The sequence below is a fragment of the Pisolithus orientalis genome (genome assembly GCF_024613125.1).
Source record: "Pisolithus orientalis strain OTSU chromosome Unknown F5J12scaffold_98, whole genome shotgun sequence".
Classification (NCBI taxonomy): Eukaryota; Fungi; Basidiomycota; class Agaricomycetes; order Boletales; family Pisolithaceae; genus Pisolithus; species Pisolithus orientalis.
The window spans coordinates 17,197-33,855 of record NW_026260879.1 but is presented as its reverse complement, the minus strand read 5'-3'; the positions used below and the strand labels follow the sequence as shown (position 1 = coordinate 33,855).

Below are 16,659 nucleotides of genomic sequence, written 5' to 3'. Positions count from 1 at the left end.
CATCCGAGCTCGACCGATAAATGTTGTCGTTTTGAATACACTTTCGTTCGCAGATGATCATTGCGCGCTTCTACAATGGCCGTTCTCGTGGATTCCAGCAGCCGCCAGCACCCCTGTTGTTGGCCAAATCGGTTCCAAGAACAGCTTCATACCGGTTTTTGAGGGGCGCTTTCTCCTGCGAAGGGCATATTGTCAGGCTTCGTCATGTGACGATGTCCATTCTCACTGCTGTGAGGACTACTATCGCAAATGATTTGTCAGTGGTCACCATATGAAGTAGAGAACGGGTGTTTTAGGGGACCTGCTCATCGACATACAACTTTGAGTCACATCGGTTAGGTTACATACCACCAGCTGGCAGGCCTACTTTAAGTGCTGAAAAATGGGCCTCACCTGGTTACACTTTAGAAGTGATACTGATGCAAAAAGCGACGGGTCTGCTGTGGTCCTGGTCAAACGACGAACTGTACCTCACCAACCTCGTCACCTTGAACCTAGAGCATAAGTCAATTCCCACTTTTCTCTGCTATTTAGGATCATCTACCTTAGTTCCATCAGTATCTTTGAGCGGTGTGTACTGGGTAACTTACATATATCGCCTTTCTCAGAAGTGACGCGGCACATAAAATTAGGGGGATGCGCCTCTTCCATGAAGAGCAACGCCTCTTGTCTGTCTTTCTCTTTCATACGATGGCAACGAGTACGACAGTAGACTTTTCCAGGATGTACATTGGAATCATGTACATCATGGCGAAGCCAACCGTCAGTGCCTGGGACTCCTTGCACACAACACCACTGTCATGTACAAATTCAGTACAACCCCTATTCACGAGCAGTGTTGACGAATCCAAATTATATAATGCGGCTTCCTACCTGACCATTCGAATACTAATTGCTAGGCCACGGCCGTGTTGGCCATGTACATCGAACACGCATATAAACGGGAATGTGCTCTCTGAAAACTGCTTAGCCCCGGACATTTCTGGTTCTCCGGTTCGGAGTGGTGCTTACCAAGCGAGTGCACATCCAAGGTACACGCCGCAATTTATGTAGTGATATGTGGTTGACGTTAGTTTCGTTGTTATGCAAGTCCCGGAAGCTAAGGAAGTTTAAAGAAAAGCTGCTCACGAAGTGGGATAAAATTATGCCTCAAGCAAGGCTCGAACTTGCGACCTCAGGATTGCCTGGAAACTCCAGTCATACTCAACATATGAGACCTGCGCTCTAGCCAACTGAGCCATTGAGGCGATGTCGTAATAGCGACCAAGGACCTACAGAAGTCAGAGAACGAAGCCCTTGAAAGGCACCATAAATACAAGTACATGCGAGTTCCAAGAACAAGGTTCAGTCGCCAGTAAGCTACTAGCGGCTACCGGACAGGAAGGTTCGATGGTCCACGCTGACAGTTGCCGATCGCTCACCATTCATCCCTCGTATCGCCTCACGCGCAGCGGTAATCTGGCACCCTGTTCACCAGCCACCTTCGGGCGCACCGACAAAGCCCTTCCCATCTCAATCTTCGTATTTGGGCCATCCCTCATTTCCAATACGTAGTTCTTCATCAACACTGATAAAACCACCTGTCATCGGACGATTATAAAGCCCCATTTCATCGTTACATGAACACAAAACAGCGAACTGTCATACCTTGAACATCGTCAAAGCGATCCCTTTACCGATGCACATCCGTGGTCCATCTCCGAAAGAAAGCAAGTGCCGATGTCCTTGAATTTCCTGCGCTTTCTTCGTGATGCCGTCTTTGTCGATCCATCTTTCGGGCCTGAATTCCTTCGCGTCTATACCCCATATGGCAGCGGAACGGTTGACGGAAGGCGTCGATATAGCGACGAGAGTGCCAGCTGCAACGCGTATACTGTCAAGGACCTCGCCCGCTTTGGTGTGTACCGGTTCTGAAAGAGGGATCACGTCGTCCTTCTCTGCCTATGCAGGTGAGTGAGACCAAATACCAATGAACAACTGAGGTGGCACGTACAATGCGTTCGAAATCCGGTATAGATGGATGGAGCCGCAAAGTTTCGTGTGCTACAGCATCCAAGTAGGGAAGACCTTTGTTGAGTTGTTCGTAAGTTGGATCGGCACGACAAGCTAATAGTTCTTCTCGCAACGTCGTTTGAACATCTGGATTCCGAGCAAGTTCCACCAATGCCCAGACCAGGTTGACTATACAGGGAAACGATTAGGATTACGGCCCTAACCGTGCAGTAACATTTAAACGCACTTGCGCTGCTTTCGTAGGCAGCAATGAGTAATGCTTTCATCTTGAGCAGAAAGAATTTTCATTCCGAGCACTGAAGTTCAGCGGATACTAAATTACCTGAGCCTAGAGCCTCTTCCCGAGTTGCGTAGAAAGCAGAGTCTGTTCCCTCAGCCTGGACTGCGAACCCGCCTATGTTAGTCTAGGAGTTCCGACAAAACTGACTGCATACCCAAGACTTCAATTATCGACTTTTCCCTCCCAGCCAACGCACCCGCCTCCTTCTCTTTCTTCGTTTTATCCAGCATAGCATTGCAAACGTCTACCATCGCGTAGTGGAGTTCTCTCACCAATCTCATCCTAGGTGAGGGAATATATACCAGCGCAGGAAAGACCTGCAAAAGGAGAAACACCCCAGAGCTCATATCATTACGCTTGGATGAGTCTTGAAACGCTTCGAAAACTTGTGTCACTGGAGCCTTTTTCCCGTCGAGAGCGCCAAAGTCATGAGAAAAACCTGCCAAACCGACAGAATCAAGCCTAACAGACGTTGTACAGACCACGATTAAGCGATCGCATTCTTCACTAAGGAAGCTGCTTAACGTACGAAAGATGATTCATCCTGCGCGTTCTTATCCGTCAGTTTTTCTCATTGTGGGCATCAACATGCTTGACATACCACTGGGCAACTTCTATAATAGCACTATCCTCATCGTTCGCGTCAATGATTTCATCCCATCCGGCTTTCACCTAATGCGATCATAAATGAAGGGGCAAGGTTTAAAAAAATCTGTAGACCTTATAAACACAATTGTAAAAGACGGGCGTCAACTTCCCGATGGATGCATAAGTGAAGGCCGGAGACATGGACCTGCGCTGCCTAATTTATAGTTAGTAAGAGAAAATGATCAATATTACGTTCCAGGGATGCGACTCTGGTCACACACCTTCGATGGTTTTCGCCCATAGCCCAGAGTATCCCTTTCCCGACCTAGATACCATACCATCACCAAACGGTCAAAAATGCCTGAAGACCACCTACGCTACGTTCAAGAGTGACTTTATCCAACGCCGTGTGGCCATAAGTCGACGTATCCCCCGCAAAAAAGTGCGCAATGGCTTTAGGATCGCATAGAATTATCTTCTTCTTCCCTAGCGCGAGAGGGACCTCATATGCGACGCCATACTCTTGGGCCCATGCTTCGTATACCTCTCCTGAATCAGGTGAGTCAAGGACATCCTTCCCAGCCCCGAAGATGAAACTCGACACGGGTGGTCCTCTGAGTTGGGTGGTCTTGAACCTCCTCCTAGTTTCACCGACAGCAACGTGAAAGGCTAGAACGCCGGCAACGGCAACAGCTATATCGAGTACCTTGAGCGAGCGAACGATGGTCGTGAGACGGAATACGATAGATGTCGTGTCCATGATCACGCACGAACAAATGCACGAACAAAATCGGCAGGATTGTAGGTAAGGTTATAACCTCGACAGCAACGCAATACGGATGTCTCTGCATGGGAGAGTCCTCGGAGGTTGCTAGGCTATCATTGGGCCATGATTACTTAGATGGTACTTCCTATAACAAAGTGTCCAGCAGGTGATACGTGCCATTTTAGGTATGGACATATGTGGCACCACATCCCTATGCCCACCGAAACTGGAGACATCGAAGTGCACCCTGTGGGTGGCCGATACGGGATAATCTAAACAATTGTCCCATGTATTAGTCTGTAACCAAACATGTTTTTGAGTTTAGAGACCAGGGGTGAAACTTACCGAGTCCTTACGATGAACCCATGTCCTTCCATATCATGGATCATAATATCTCATGGGAGAGTGGGTGGTCTCGTGGACCAATTAGACATCGCCAGCAAACATAACACTCCCCATCGCATCGCCAAGGGAAATTCAATTCTCCACGGGGGATTCTAGAGAATCTGCTACGATTAGTGTCCTTGTGCAAAGAGTCATCTGCCGAACGACGTGGCATCACATTGAGACACCCCAGCTCAGCCCGTCTGCGATAAAACGCGCATAGCTCATATGCACCGTCGACCGAGTAGGGCTGGTACGGTAGCTCCGCGGCAGGAATACTCCAGTCAAATTGAACATCGAGAATGCGAGGACTGGAAGTACACACTGTGGGTGTAACATTTTGCAAGTTGATGCGTCGGTACAAACACAAGTAAATTCTAGTAAATTCCTCTTTGGCCTGACGCAGCGGGACTTGCACGCCAGGAAATGCAACATCGAGACATGGTAGAGACTACAGTTAGTTCATCCCAGCGTTTCAACGATTCCGACACTTCAGGTAAGGTTAGTCCACTCGATTGCTAACTTGAGGATCTGTCAGGGGGGCTGGTTGTTCCTCTGGTGACGTTCCAGTCCGTACGTGACGCCAGCCTTTCCACGAGTAAGTCCATCAATCAACCTTCGGGAAAATACAGAGCCGAGATAATATCTATCCCCTTTCATCGACAGGCCCGTGTCTAAACGCTCACTCTGGCAAGAGTGACATGCAATTGAGAAGTTCCGCCGGCCTCGCCTATCAGCGGAGTGTCTACGGAGTGGAACTGTGTGTCCTTCGTCGTAATTGGTAGCCTTAATGGAACGGATGAACGAATGTAGTAATTTGGGAGAAAAGCACGCGGGCACAATCGGAGCAGACGTCACTAGGACCCTATCTTGCCACCTGCCCCTATTCCGTCTAACACTCGTACGGTCAGGGGTTCATTCAAGTTTGCCTCCCTTCCGACGTCTATCATGATCTCCAATGAGGAGTGGGCTGCACGCCGCCGTGATACTTATGCACGACTACTAGTGCACGCAGAACCAGAGCTAGGGTATCCCCTTTGGCTCACGACACCCACCGAAAAGTTAGCTCCCAAGTACCCCCACAAAGACATTCAAATCGGTGATGTAGGCATCGTCACGCCACATGGGAACTTCGATGTCTTCTTCAACATATGTCTCCCTGAAAACCACCCAATGCACCATCAATACGGTGTTCCAGAAGGATTTGAGCAGATAAAGCTTTCTGAGAAAGACGTCGAGATCATTCAAGATCCAGATTACCGCGGCTGTATAGTCACCGCACAGAGTTTCTCAGGGGCAAACCTTGAGATCAATGTGACTGGTGCGAATCCTAAGTGAGTTTAATCATCAAATCCGCAATCATATCTTGGGTTTTAACATACAACTACAGTATCGTGAAGGTCAAGGGTGGCATGGACACAGAGGTTGCAGTCCTAGCAGTTCCAATTACAGGCGCAGACAAGCATGACCTTTGCGATACCTCTGTTTTCCAAATGGCAGCGATGCGGATGGGTGAGACGTGGTATGAGTTTGCACTGAACAAATTAGGGTGGACGACCATGGGTCATGACTCGCTCTACCTTATCACGGGGTATCACAAGGTGGTTACCCGGGGGGTCGACGCTGTCCCCAGTGCAACCACAAGGCTGAACATTGACGTGCAGTACAAGTCGGATGGTACTGCCACTGTGAATCACGAATGGGGGTCCCGGCCTCTGGGGAGCACTGGCGATTGTCGACGTTTCGAGAATGGTGGTGTTATTGCGACCGGCCAGGGTTCTCGAGGCCAAGCCAACGCACAGAAAACTTACGCCATTTCCGTGCGGGGATTCAAAATTGCGATCAACGAGAAGACATTCCATTCTTTGCTCCCGTCCCCGTCACCTTCCAAAGGAACAGGTCCAATCCATTCCACCATTCCTTCATCACTCCAGTACAGGCCTCCCATTCGAAGGATTTACCATCCTCTGGATAAAATTAATAGTATACTGCTAAACCAGGTATGAAGTGGTCTGTTTCCTCACCATACGCTTCTGTGCTTACATCTTTTTCCAGACACGTCACTGTGAGATAGTGGTGACACACGACAATATGTGGAAAGACATAGTCCAAGAGGTATGTATGCCCAACTTACCACCAAAGTGATTGCTTTCTACTCTTCCACCCAGCTCCCATCGATTCGCAGTCGCTCGCGTCGTGTGATGGCAGCTATCAAGAAAAGAGGATACGCGGTCTCTGAGTTCCATGTCGGTACTTACAGTACGCATTTTGTATGCCACTTTACCACTCTGCCACTCACCTTGACCGCCCTAGACTGCGCATATTTTACAAAATGCGGAGAAAATGGCCCAACGCATTCCAGTGACCAGGGTTTCACTCATTTATTCAAAGTGAGCTGTGCAGTGGCGAATTTGGTTCGTCTGGTCATGAAAAAGGAGAAGAATAAGCCGAAGTATATTGATGATGAGGTAGGCCTTGCCACATTTTCAGATGCCCTTTGGCTGATTAAACGGGGAACAGGAGAAAACAGACAAAGCTAGCCTTGGAAGCATATGCAGCGAGTGAGAATTCTGGAAAGGAGGCGTCCACATTACCACGGTGGACAGGCAAAGTTGTTGTACGCTAGCCTGTAGAGAAGAAAGTGCCAATTGACGGCGAAAAATTTGTCTTAAGAGAGCCTCGAGTATTCACGAATCAATATTTAATGGAGTACACTTCGTAGTCCAAGAAACACCCTCGAGATCACAAAGACTTCCGAGGATATCAATTTCCGTTCTCTAGCGGAGTCAATACATGAACTCATCAATTGTTAGCGCACCTAGAAAGCCTCTGGGCAACCTCCCGTAACCTCGAATCTGCTCGTCAACCCGCCTTGGGTACATTCCACATGGATAGGTGGTTGTAATTTGGACACGTCTACTAAGATACAGTCGTCAGAGGCGGTATGTGATCAAGTCGGCACTTTTACAACTGGAACGTCCCGGGAAAACAAGGTGGTTAAAGGGAGTTATGTAGTGCCACATCGATCGGTCCTGCAGTCTAAGAGCCTTTTGAAAGTTGTCCTTGGGTACGCCCGACGTCGCCCCCTAAATAATGATAGCCTCTTACAGACACATAAATTCATGAAGAAAACTGGCGTAACCTTTTGACATTCATCATTCCACTTACCTGTGTCACAATGGATGTCGGCGAGAAGCGAATCCTTCCGTGCTCTGCTACCCTCATGCACATCTTGGCAAGCAACCGGCATAAGTGAGTGAGGGAATGCCTTGCCGCGATATGAAAGTTAGCCATTCTGCGTGTCACAATCTACGCTCGCAGGACTTAACGAAACTACTGGAACATGTAGCCAGCGGGCGGGCGATGCACGATGCTGAAGAGTGGGGGGTAGCGCCACCAACAAAGTATGTAGTTTTACTCACAACCCGGCGCATCTTTGTGGTGAAGCGGTGAGAGACTCGCATGCTTCCAGGCTCCGAGAGCGGTGGAGGTATAGAGCATGATCGCGACTGTGTTATTCACGGTCAGACTCACAACAATCGAAAACTGGAGCACGTGTCGTTCAGATCCACAGCACAGTACCGAAGGAGAGAATTGCAGCTTACAGGCATGGGAAAATAACAACCACTCGTTATGTCCTAGACGCAAATATACGCCTTGTGTCCTTCCACCTTCCGTTGGGACGAGCACATTTCGACGTCCCGACGGTAGATCTTGGTGTACCTTTTCAGAGACCGCCACGGGAGCCGCACCTTGTAAAATAAATCCTCGGGAACTTGCAGCAAATGTCCAGTTCGTTCAAACAAGCAAGTCATCGACGGCATGTTTGTTCTGTTCTTCAATGTCTACGTGTGCAGCGGTACCCATAATACATCTATTTCTAAGCGACGTTGCCCTGGGCTGCGACCATCGGTTCATAAAGCCCGTGTTGAGAACCCAGTCCGTATGTCAGTGTGACGGAGGACAGTATATCTGGGGCCACAGTGAGCTGGAGAACTGTCAGTATTCCAGGTGTTCGGATATAGCCAATACAGGGCGCAAAATCGGGATCTCGTACAGGATAGCAGAATGGGGATGCCGTAGAACATCTTCCCCTACACAGTAATAAAGCGAAACGGGACAAAGAACATCGACGCACCAATGAGATGATATCATCCAAGAGATGTGCCTGCCCCACCGTCATGCCCATTATTCCGCTTTGCGATGCATGCACAATATGCACGTGGAAGTGGTCTGCAGGCGACAGGCATCCAATCACACGATCGTCGAACGACCACGAAACAGAACCACTTACAGTAAGAAGGCTGGTAATGGACGTACAATCTCACACTTCCTCTCTCGAGTCCGTATTTTCGCTCGACGACGGAATGAGCAGCGTCCCTAATGGCTTTTAGGAGCGGCAAATGACCACCGTCACCTCCACGGAGGTCGCGCATAGATCGTATGGATGGATCTCTGACGAGTGCGAGCAAATATAGAGCTGTCAGTGGAGACGTAGTAGGATCCCATTTCATGTCAGGTAAAATCAGAAACTCGTCGGTCGAGTGGAGCAAGCTTTCGGATTCTGAAATGCCATCAAGGATATTTCGCACCCTATGGGTGTTTATGTTAGACGTATAACGAGGTTCTAGAAGATCTGGAGCTTGGGTGGGTATACACACCATTGCGTCCTCGAAGGTGGGAATGCCTCGATGTAGGGTTTAACCACTGTTTCGTACAAAGCTGGAGTTTCGTGTACCATCAAGACGTCCTGCTTCGAGTACTACTGAACGATCATACATAAACAATGACCTGATGCGCATGCAACTTGTGCTGACCTTCCGAATATGAACGTCGGTAGCGGGACAAATTACGTTGATCCTGAGATCAGGTAGGTCATCTCTGCGCTTCAACCATCCGTTTATCAGGGTATACTGTTTGAACGCTGATCAGTATCACCGCATTCTACATAGACGATCTTCGTTCTTGTATGACTGACTATATCAGTGCTTGCGAAGCACTTGGTATTTTCGAGAACCCCAGATGAAAATTCTTGAGGGAGAGTAAGCGGAAATGGCGTTCTCTCCAACCGGAGGATAGCTAGGAGGCGACCACTGGAGGTAGACCCAGGTAACGATACGTTACTTGAGGATACTGATGACGCTGGTAAAGTACCCAGGACGTTTAGGCAACGGAAGTACGGATCTACGCAAAAAAAAAAGTAACAGTTAAAAAAATGAGAAAACAAAGTGGATTTAGTCGCACTTTCGTCGAGGACCCGCTCGAATTCAAAATCCTGGAGTTGAATCGGCATCGTAAGTGGACAAGTCGTGGACTGCCTTTTTTGGGAGCTCGCCGTCTTTCAAGGTTCAAAGTGGTTTTGCCTCGCGTTTACCAGGTTGGCCCAGCGGCTCAACCCAACCCCCGCACTGTGCCATTCGACGATGCAGTTCACTGCAAGTCTCGCTGCTTCCTTCCCCCGTTCAGCGTCCAACGTTGGCTGTACCCGCATATGGCCTCCAAATGGTCCTCCACGGGTCCGTTGTCGTTCGAAATTGAGTTGTTTTATGTTGTTGGACCGTACATACAGCATGGTGATCGCGTGTTAGCGGCGTGCATCATTCTTTCCTCTTGACCATTACGATGACTTTCCATCCATGAACGCCATCCCCTCTGCTCTTCACCTTGATGGACCCGGACCTCAAGCATATCCCTTGTTCTACCACAATTAGTCCATCAATATGATCCACCTGAAGCCCTACGAGTTGAGTTCGACGTACGTCCTCCGCTTCCTTACATAGTCTTGTGCATCCCTATCGGGGGAGGATATCTCTAGTGCCTAGGAGCTATCTACGGTTCTGTAGATGAAGGACGAACTTCTCGAGGTGCTCAGTAAGTTGGCACCCTCAGACTGCTCACCCATACGATCTGACGTATCCAGGGCCTTGTCCGCGCGCCCGATGCTATAGCCTCATTGGATGTAGCCCAATGAAGATTCCAGCAGTTTTGACAACCACTCCCTAGGTCAATGACAACACCCTTGGCAACGTTGCGGGGAGATCGTGACGACAGTGATTGATGTAGTACCAGTGCTGAGGTTTTGGCAGTGGCTCTGTTTATATGGCTACTCGACATTCCGCTTGCCGACACCGATCTTCTTATTCATTGTAGGAACTTCGACGACTTTACGGCAAGCCTAGAACTTGTATCGCCATATCCACTCTATACCGAGACGGAATCCATCTCATGATATGGCACTCGGTCGTCGAATACATGTTCGTACATGAGGGCCTATGCTTCTTGTACTACAAGGTTTCCAGGCCAAAGTCGATAGCGCGATCTAACACACACAGCTTTCAGTGTTATGGTCAAATTAGGAGAGTTTACCTCTGCGATAAACGCCTACGCCCTGTCTTCGGTATCCTGTCCCGAATGCCATCTTCCTCCTCCCCACCATGGGTTTCACAAGCCCAATGACACCTCCGCACTGCCTGCATCTTGTTGAGATTCTCCGAAAGAACTTCGAACGTCCCTAATGGAGTCACGCGTTATGAGGTGATCAAAGCCTATCGCGAGAACGAGAAACGTAGATCGAGCCCGGATGGCGTAGTGATGATCTGGCGGACTTGACAACCCGTCGTTTCAGACGAATTACAGTACGCGGTTGAATGTGCGCTGTCGCACAATTACGAGGTACGACGTCTCTAATCATTCTGCACTACAGACTTCTAGCCTTTGTTCCATGTGGAAGCATATACTGCCTCATGCGTGACGGGTCCTTCCTCCGCCTCAGACATACCTATCTGTTAAGATCCACTATCGAGTGTGACTGGTCATCAGAGGCGGTACGTGCTTAAAAGCAGTGAACCCATAGACGGCCTTGCGTGTGCTAGATGGCTGTCTGCCTGGACACGTCTAAGAGGAGTGCACCCCGTCCCGCCTCTTTGACACTTGGTCAAGGACCTCAAGGGAAACTTTCCCATTCTCATCCTCAGCATGGCCACCCGTTTGGTTTTGACTTTCCCTTTTGGGAGTTTGGATCTTGTGCAGTGTGGATATCCCTCAGTCGACAGGCCCAACCAAGAACGTGAACAGTCTTTCGACGAGGGAAGCAGTTATTAACAGCCAACGAACACCAAAGGAGTACGCACCCCAGATACTTTGCGATGGTGTTCATATCACTAAGAATTTCACTCAACAACAGTTGGTCACGAGGGATTATGTAGACATGAAGACGACAAGCCCAGAGTAAGCACAACTCTTAGGTGGTATCACGGTGAACTGGTCTGTAGCTAGAAACAGAAGGGGGCGTCAATCAAGTGCGAGTTCGTCGGAGATACGAACTCGCTCACAGCAGATAGGTACGAGATACATAAAATGGATTTTCCCCCGGGCCGCAACATCACCTGACATGAGCAGACATTAACGTTGCCATCAAGTGTGCAGGCGAGTTGGAAGCCGGAATGAATTTCGGTTTGACACATTAACACCGCAGAAAAGAGATCTTGTCTGGTACTGTACCGGGTATTGTAGTACGGGCAAGTGACAGGACAGTAGACAGTCGAACGTACTTCGACAAGTGATCCGCCTTCGTCGAGGCAACTTGCCTGTATATACCGTATTCGATATCAACACATGTTTTCAAGTGCTTGATATTCGCCAGCGCTAGCCAAGCTCGCAACGAATTCAAAAACTGTCTGATGTGCATGCTGTAATGTGGCTGAATTTACTGATGGGCTTCTTTTGGTTCTTGTTCACCGACTTCTACACCAATATGACCCTGGACGTCACGCTGCGGACGAGATTATGTCGAGTATTAGAAGTGCGGATTACACAGAGTCTAGCAAACATCTGTAATGGCGAATGAACGGAGAACGCCAATGTCGTGCACACAGATCTATGATCAACATCATTCTGCAAAGCTACACGTTCGAACGTACATTTACGGCGAAGAAACTCGCACACAAAGCTGACTCCACCACCTGCATCGGTAGTGTCTACAGGCAGGTGACACGTGCCACCATCCATGCCAGTCACGCTGGTAGCACAGAGGTCTGAGATCTGAGGCCTGAGGGCCCAGGGGTCACCGATATCGACGGCATGGGGACACGAAATGAAATGGTGAAACAGCCGAGCCGACTGCACTACATTCGAAATGAAGTGATCTCCACACTTCCGCGGGTGGGTCCGGTTATTCAACCGGCCCTGCAAGATTGCGAACGAGACCGCTTTCCGGACCTGGACTCGGATCATATAGCATCCAGGAGTATTCGCCCCGGTGATGTCGATGAACTTTCATAACCACCCCCACAATGGAAATACGAATGTACCAAACCAATATCGCGATGTTAATCGCTGTCTATTCGGCCATTTCTCGCGGTGCGGTACTTTGCATCGTCCTGAAGCCTGAAGGCAAGCATATAATAGAGTGGGGATTCATGGCGATGGATTGATAGACACGACTCCCCCTTGCACATTCGACACTTCTTCCCTTCGAATTCTCTTTTCATCGCCCAATGGCTCCCGTCGCTGTCGCACCTGTTGCTGTTGATACTACGATCCATGACCTGAAAGCTTCTGTGGCTCGCACCTCTCCTGAGACTTTGCCCGACGTCCTTACCTTTGCGACGTTCCAGTATCCTGACCATGAATTAGGTTTCGTCACATCCTCCGCACACGACTCCTCCATTCAAACCAAAACTTTCTCCGAATTCGCGCAATATGTTCGTCCTTTGGCTCAGGTTATCCGCTCTTGGGGGAAACCTATCGGCTCAATCGTCGTCGTTTATTTGTCCGAGCACGAAGAAAGTATGGCAGCGCTCTGGGCTTGCTTGCTGGCAGGCCTTGTCCCGTGCCTTCAGCCCGTCCTTAGTGCGCAACAATCTCACAAGGAAGGACATATTGCACATATCAAGGGTCTCTTCGGTTCAGCTACCTGGCTGACCAACGAGACAGGTGCCGAGAAACTGCTTTCCATCCCTGACCTCGATCTCCACTTGTTCTCTGAGTTGAAGAAGTCCGCTTCTGCTTCGGTCCGCTCTGAGTTCAAACCCCACGAACCTAAGGTTGATGACGAGGCTATTCTCTTCTTGACTTCAGGATCTACCGGTTTTTCGAAAGCCGTCGTCCACACTCACCGTACTATCTTGGCCGCCTGCCGTTCCAAGGGCGAAAACTATGGTTTGACTTCGGAGACCAAGATTCTGAACTGTGGGTGAATGCCAATATGGTTCCAATAATACAAGCGCTAATGTTGTATGTAGGGGTTGGATTCGATCACGTTGCGGGTTCGATCGAAATGCACTTGGCACCTCTGCTGTACGGCGCTTCCCAAATTCATGTGCATCCCGCTGCTATCCTCTCCGATCCTCTTCGCTATTTCCGCCTGATAGAAGAAAAGGTTTGCTAATTCTGCTTGGTTATCCATGCTATTCACTAACGTGCGTTGAACAGTCTATCGAAATTACATTCGCTCCGAACTTTCTTCTTGCCAAGCTCACATGTGACCTGGAAAAGCGCAACGAATTGTTTAGCACCTTCAACCTGTCATCGCTGAGGCGTATTAACAGCGGTGGTGAAGCTGTTGTCAGCAAGACTGCCCAGGCATTCGCTGCTACCCTTAAGAACCTCGCCAAGGATTCCAACTCGTCCTGCGTTATCTCTGCCGGTTTTGGTATGACCGAGACCTGGTTAGTGGACGTGCCATTACTATATTTTTCGATTATTAATTTCATTCCAGTGCTGGATGTATCTACGATCCTATTGACGTGCTTGCAAACCCTCCTGCCCGCGAGTTCCTGGAACTCGGCACCCCTATCCCGGGTTGCGAGATGCGTATCGTTGACCCTGAAGACGGCGTCACCATTCGCCCTGATGGCGAAAGTGGTGAACTCCAGGTCCGTGGCCCCATGATTTTCGTCCGCTACTACAACGACGCGGAGGCAACCTCCTCTTGCTTCGTTGTGGGTGGCTGGTATCGCACAGGCGACATCGGTATCATCGAGAACGGAAAAATGCGTCTGAGCGGTCGTATCAAGGACACTATCATCGTCCACGGTATTTCATTCAGTATCCCTGAACTTGAGACCCACCTCCAGACAGTGGAGGGTGTTACACACTCTTTCCTTACTGCTGCGCCATACCGTGCTCCTGGCCAGGATACGGAGGGCTTCGTTGTTTTCTACTCTCCCACGTTCAGCCTCGATGAAGAGGATGCTCCCGCTAAACTTTACGCAACGCACCGTGCCCTCCGTGACGTCTCTGTCAAGATGATCACGCTGTCCCCGCAACAAATTATCCCGATTCCCATCAACCAGATGGAGAAGACCACCCTCGGGAAGGTCTCGAGAGCACGTCTCATCAAGCAGTTCAAGGAGGACCAACTCGGTCAACACATCGCCCGCGCGGAAGAGTTGCTTAGCTTCGCTCGCGGCGCTAGCTTCGTTTCCCCTTGCACCGAAACAGAGAAGACTCTGGCTCGTATCTACGCCGATATTTTCAACAACAATATCAGCGACGTCTCTGCCAGTGACAACTTCTTTGAGTTGGGCGGCACCTCGATTGATGTCATTAGGTATAATAACTACATGCTCTGGGCTAGGGCCTGATACTAACTCAGGTGCCAGGCTCAAGCGTGAGGCGGAGGCTGCCTTTGGACTTCCCGAAATCCCAACTATTCAGATCCTCAAACGCCCCGTTCTCTCTAGCCTGGCCAGCTACGTCGATGCTCTGTGCTCCAAGGAGGGTTTCCAAGAGGAGTATGACCCGATTGTACCCCTTCAGCTTACTGGCGACAGGACCCCGGTCTTCATGGTCCACGCAGGTCTCGGTGAAGTCCTCATCTTTGTCAACTTTGCGAAGTCCTTCCAAAACGAGCGGCCATTCTACACTCTGCGTTCTCGTGGTTTCGAGTCCGGCCACCCATTCTTTGGGTCCGTGAATGAGATGGTGTCTTGTTATGCAGCAGCTGTCAAGCGCACCCAACCCAAGGGTCCCTACGCTATTGCTGGATATTCATACGGTGGTGTTGTTGCCTTTGAAGTCGCGAAGCGCTTGGAAGCGATGGGCGATGAAGTCAAATTTACAGGTGTGATCGATATTCCTCCCCACATCGCCGACCGGATGCGCGAAATTGACTGGACGACGAGTTTGCTATACATGGCACAATCGCTTGGTCTCGTTACCAATCAAGATGCCATTGACTTGAACAACTCACTGAGACCGCTGTCTCGCAAGGATCAATTCGACCTGATCTGGAAGTTGTCTCCGCCGGAACGCCTGATCGAGTTGCAGGCGACTCTGGAGAAACTTGGCCACTGGCTCGACATCTCCGGTTCCTTGATTGAGTGTGGCAAGGAATACAACCCTTCGGGATCAGTCCGTGAGTAGCCTTTTTACATTCGTTCATGTTTCGTCATCATGCATTATGCACTGTTGTACTATAGAGTCAATTGACGTGTTCTATGCCAATCCTCTCCATGGAAACAAAGAAGACTGGCTCAACACCCATCTCAAGCCATGGGCAGGGTTCAGCCGCAGCGAGCCGACATACACGGACGTCCCTGGATACCATCAGACGCTCATGGATTTCGACTACGTACCACAGTTCCAGAAGATCTTCCGCTCGCGTCTCGAGGCTCGTGGGATCTAAATGGCGTTACATATGTTCTGGAGGGAATGGGGATTGTTGTACGAGGGATTCACGGGGCTACCGTATGATATACTATCATCTCTGGGTTTCTTTTTGCTCATGTTGTCGTCAAGGGTTCATCGCATTAGCCTGTGTCTGTTTTGTTTGTAAAGTATGTGCGACCATCGTTGGACGAGAAATATATGACAGTGTACATGCTTCCATCTTCATTCTACGGCTTCGAGTCGGATGACACTTGCGACCTTGTCGAGCTTGAGACCGGGAACCCCTGGGCCATGTAGTCGTTCACCGGCAGTTAGCCTTGGCCCCTCGCTGGTCGGGGTGATCGGTGACCGGTGAAAATTTGGTGTCCCGATTTGAGGAAGCCCAATGATAGTAACGATTCACTCTCCGCAGTCTCGTTAAGATCCATCGAATTACATAATCAAACACCACGTTCGCCCTCATTGGATTGCAGCAGCACTGGCGAGTTACTAACTTGTCCTGACTCGTAAGTACCATCACAACAATCGAGACGAGGGTTTGTTTCACTCCTTTCAGTCATGTAGGTTCTCGACACAACTCAATACTAGTCGCGAACGCAGCACAGACTTATCATGGACGAACTTGCTCACGCTCATGCTGAATTGGTGCAGTTGCAATCCACCGAGCGCATGTTTGTCGAACAACTCCCAGCCATCCGCGTGGCTGTTGAGACTCAGAGTCGTGAAATGAGCGAACTTGTCAATGCGCGACCCCTCCGATCGGTCGTCTTCCTATAGGGCTCCTCACGTGTATATCGAGCTTCATCCCAATGCGCAGTGGCAAGGGCATACATCAACTTGCCAAGCAGAAGCAGAATTTGGCCAGCTCTGAAGGGATCTAATTTTGAACACTCCTAGTTTCTGGAGTGATATCCGGTTGACTCGTGATTCCGACCCGAAGTCCTTGATGCCGCAGCTGAGGAAACGCCATGAATATCCTCTTGATATGACAATTGTAGACCTGTCCGATAACAGT

General features: G+C 49.6%; 5 protein-coding genes and 1 non-coding gene across 6 annotated transcripts; 3 read left to right on the top strand and 3 right to left on the bottom strand.

The window, feature by feature from the left end:
• Positions 1–1,145: 1,145 nt before the first annotated feature.
• Positions 1,146–1,247, bottom strand: F5J12DRAFT_t206. The gene has a single exon. It is a non-coding gene; the product is annotated as a tRNA-Met (tRNA).
• Positions 1,248–1,362: 115 nt separating this feature from the next.
• F5J12DRAFT_973920 (cytochrome P450) lies at positions 1,363–3,992 on the bottom strand. The gene is made up of 11 exons (XM_051750138.1): positions 3,258–3,992; positions 3,163–3,206; positions 3,014–3,095; positions 2,895–2,965; positions 2,823–2,837; positions 2,448–2,755; positions 2,328–2,395; positions 2,240–2,279; positions 1,994–2,181; positions 1,648–1,941; positions 1,363–1,580 (listed from the first exon to the last, which is right to left on the bottom strand). Exons 1-11 carry the CDS (start codon positions 3,639–3,641, stop codon positions 1,425–1,427), a joined length of 1,650 nt encoding a protein of 549 aa, XP_051594412.1. The 5' UTR covers positions 3,642–3,992; the 3' UTR covers positions 1,363–1,424.
• Positions 3,993–4,766: 774 nt separating this feature from the next.
• F5J12DRAFT_579204 (uncharacterized protein) lies at positions 4,767–6,566 on the top strand. Its single transcript, XM_051740151.1, has 5 exons — positions 4,767–5,365; positions 5,422–6,031; positions 6,087–6,290; positions 6,345–6,499; positions 6,552–6,566. The coding sequence occupies exons 1-3, from the start codon at positions 4,980–4,982 to the stop codon at positions 6,174–6,176; spliced, it is 1,086 nt and encodes a 361-aa protein (XP_051594411.1). The 5' UTR covers positions 4,767–4,979; the 3' UTR covers positions 6,177–6,290; positions 6,345–6,499; positions 6,552–6,566.
• A 1,232-nt stretch (positions 6,567–7,798) lies between these two features.
• Positions 7,799–9,360, bottom strand: F5J12DRAFT_868803 (scavenger mRNA decapping enzyme). Its single transcript, XM_051747092.1, has 7 exons — positions 9,276–9,360; positions 9,010–9,215; positions 8,849–8,944; positions 8,693–8,793; positions 8,326–8,624; positions 8,170–8,264; positions 7,799–8,019 (listed from the first exon to the last, which is right to left on the bottom strand). Exons 1-7 carry the CDS (start codon positions 9,322–9,324, stop codon positions 7,912–7,914), a joined length of 954 nt encoding a protein of 317 aa, XP_051594410.1. The 5' UTR covers positions 9,325–9,360; the 3' UTR covers positions 7,799–7,911.
• Positions 9,361–12,697: 3,337 nt separating this feature from the next.
• On the top strand, positions 12,698–13,314 carry F5J12DRAFT_868792 (uncharacterized protein). The gene is made up of 2 exons (XM_051747091.1): positions 12,698–13,224; positions 13,274–13,314. The coding sequence occupies exon 1, from the start codon at positions 12,732–12,734 to the stop codon at positions 12,951–12,953; it is 222 nt and encodes a 73-aa protein (XP_051594409.1). The 5' UTR covers positions 12,698–12,731; the 3' UTR covers positions 12,954–13,224; positions 13,274–13,314.
• Positions 13,076–15,446, top strand: F5J12DRAFT_868787 (uncharacterized protein; the record flags this gene model as incomplete). The annotated part of the gene is made up of 6 exons (XM_051747090.1): positions 13,076–13,220; positions 13,274–13,410; positions 13,464–13,699; positions 13,750–14,583; positions 14,636–15,156; positions 15,202–15,446. Coding segments are annotated over 6 exons (2,070 nt in total), but the record flags the coding sequence as incomplete, so codon positions are not given.
• Between the last annotated feature and the right edge of the window lie 1,213 nt (positions 15,447–16,659).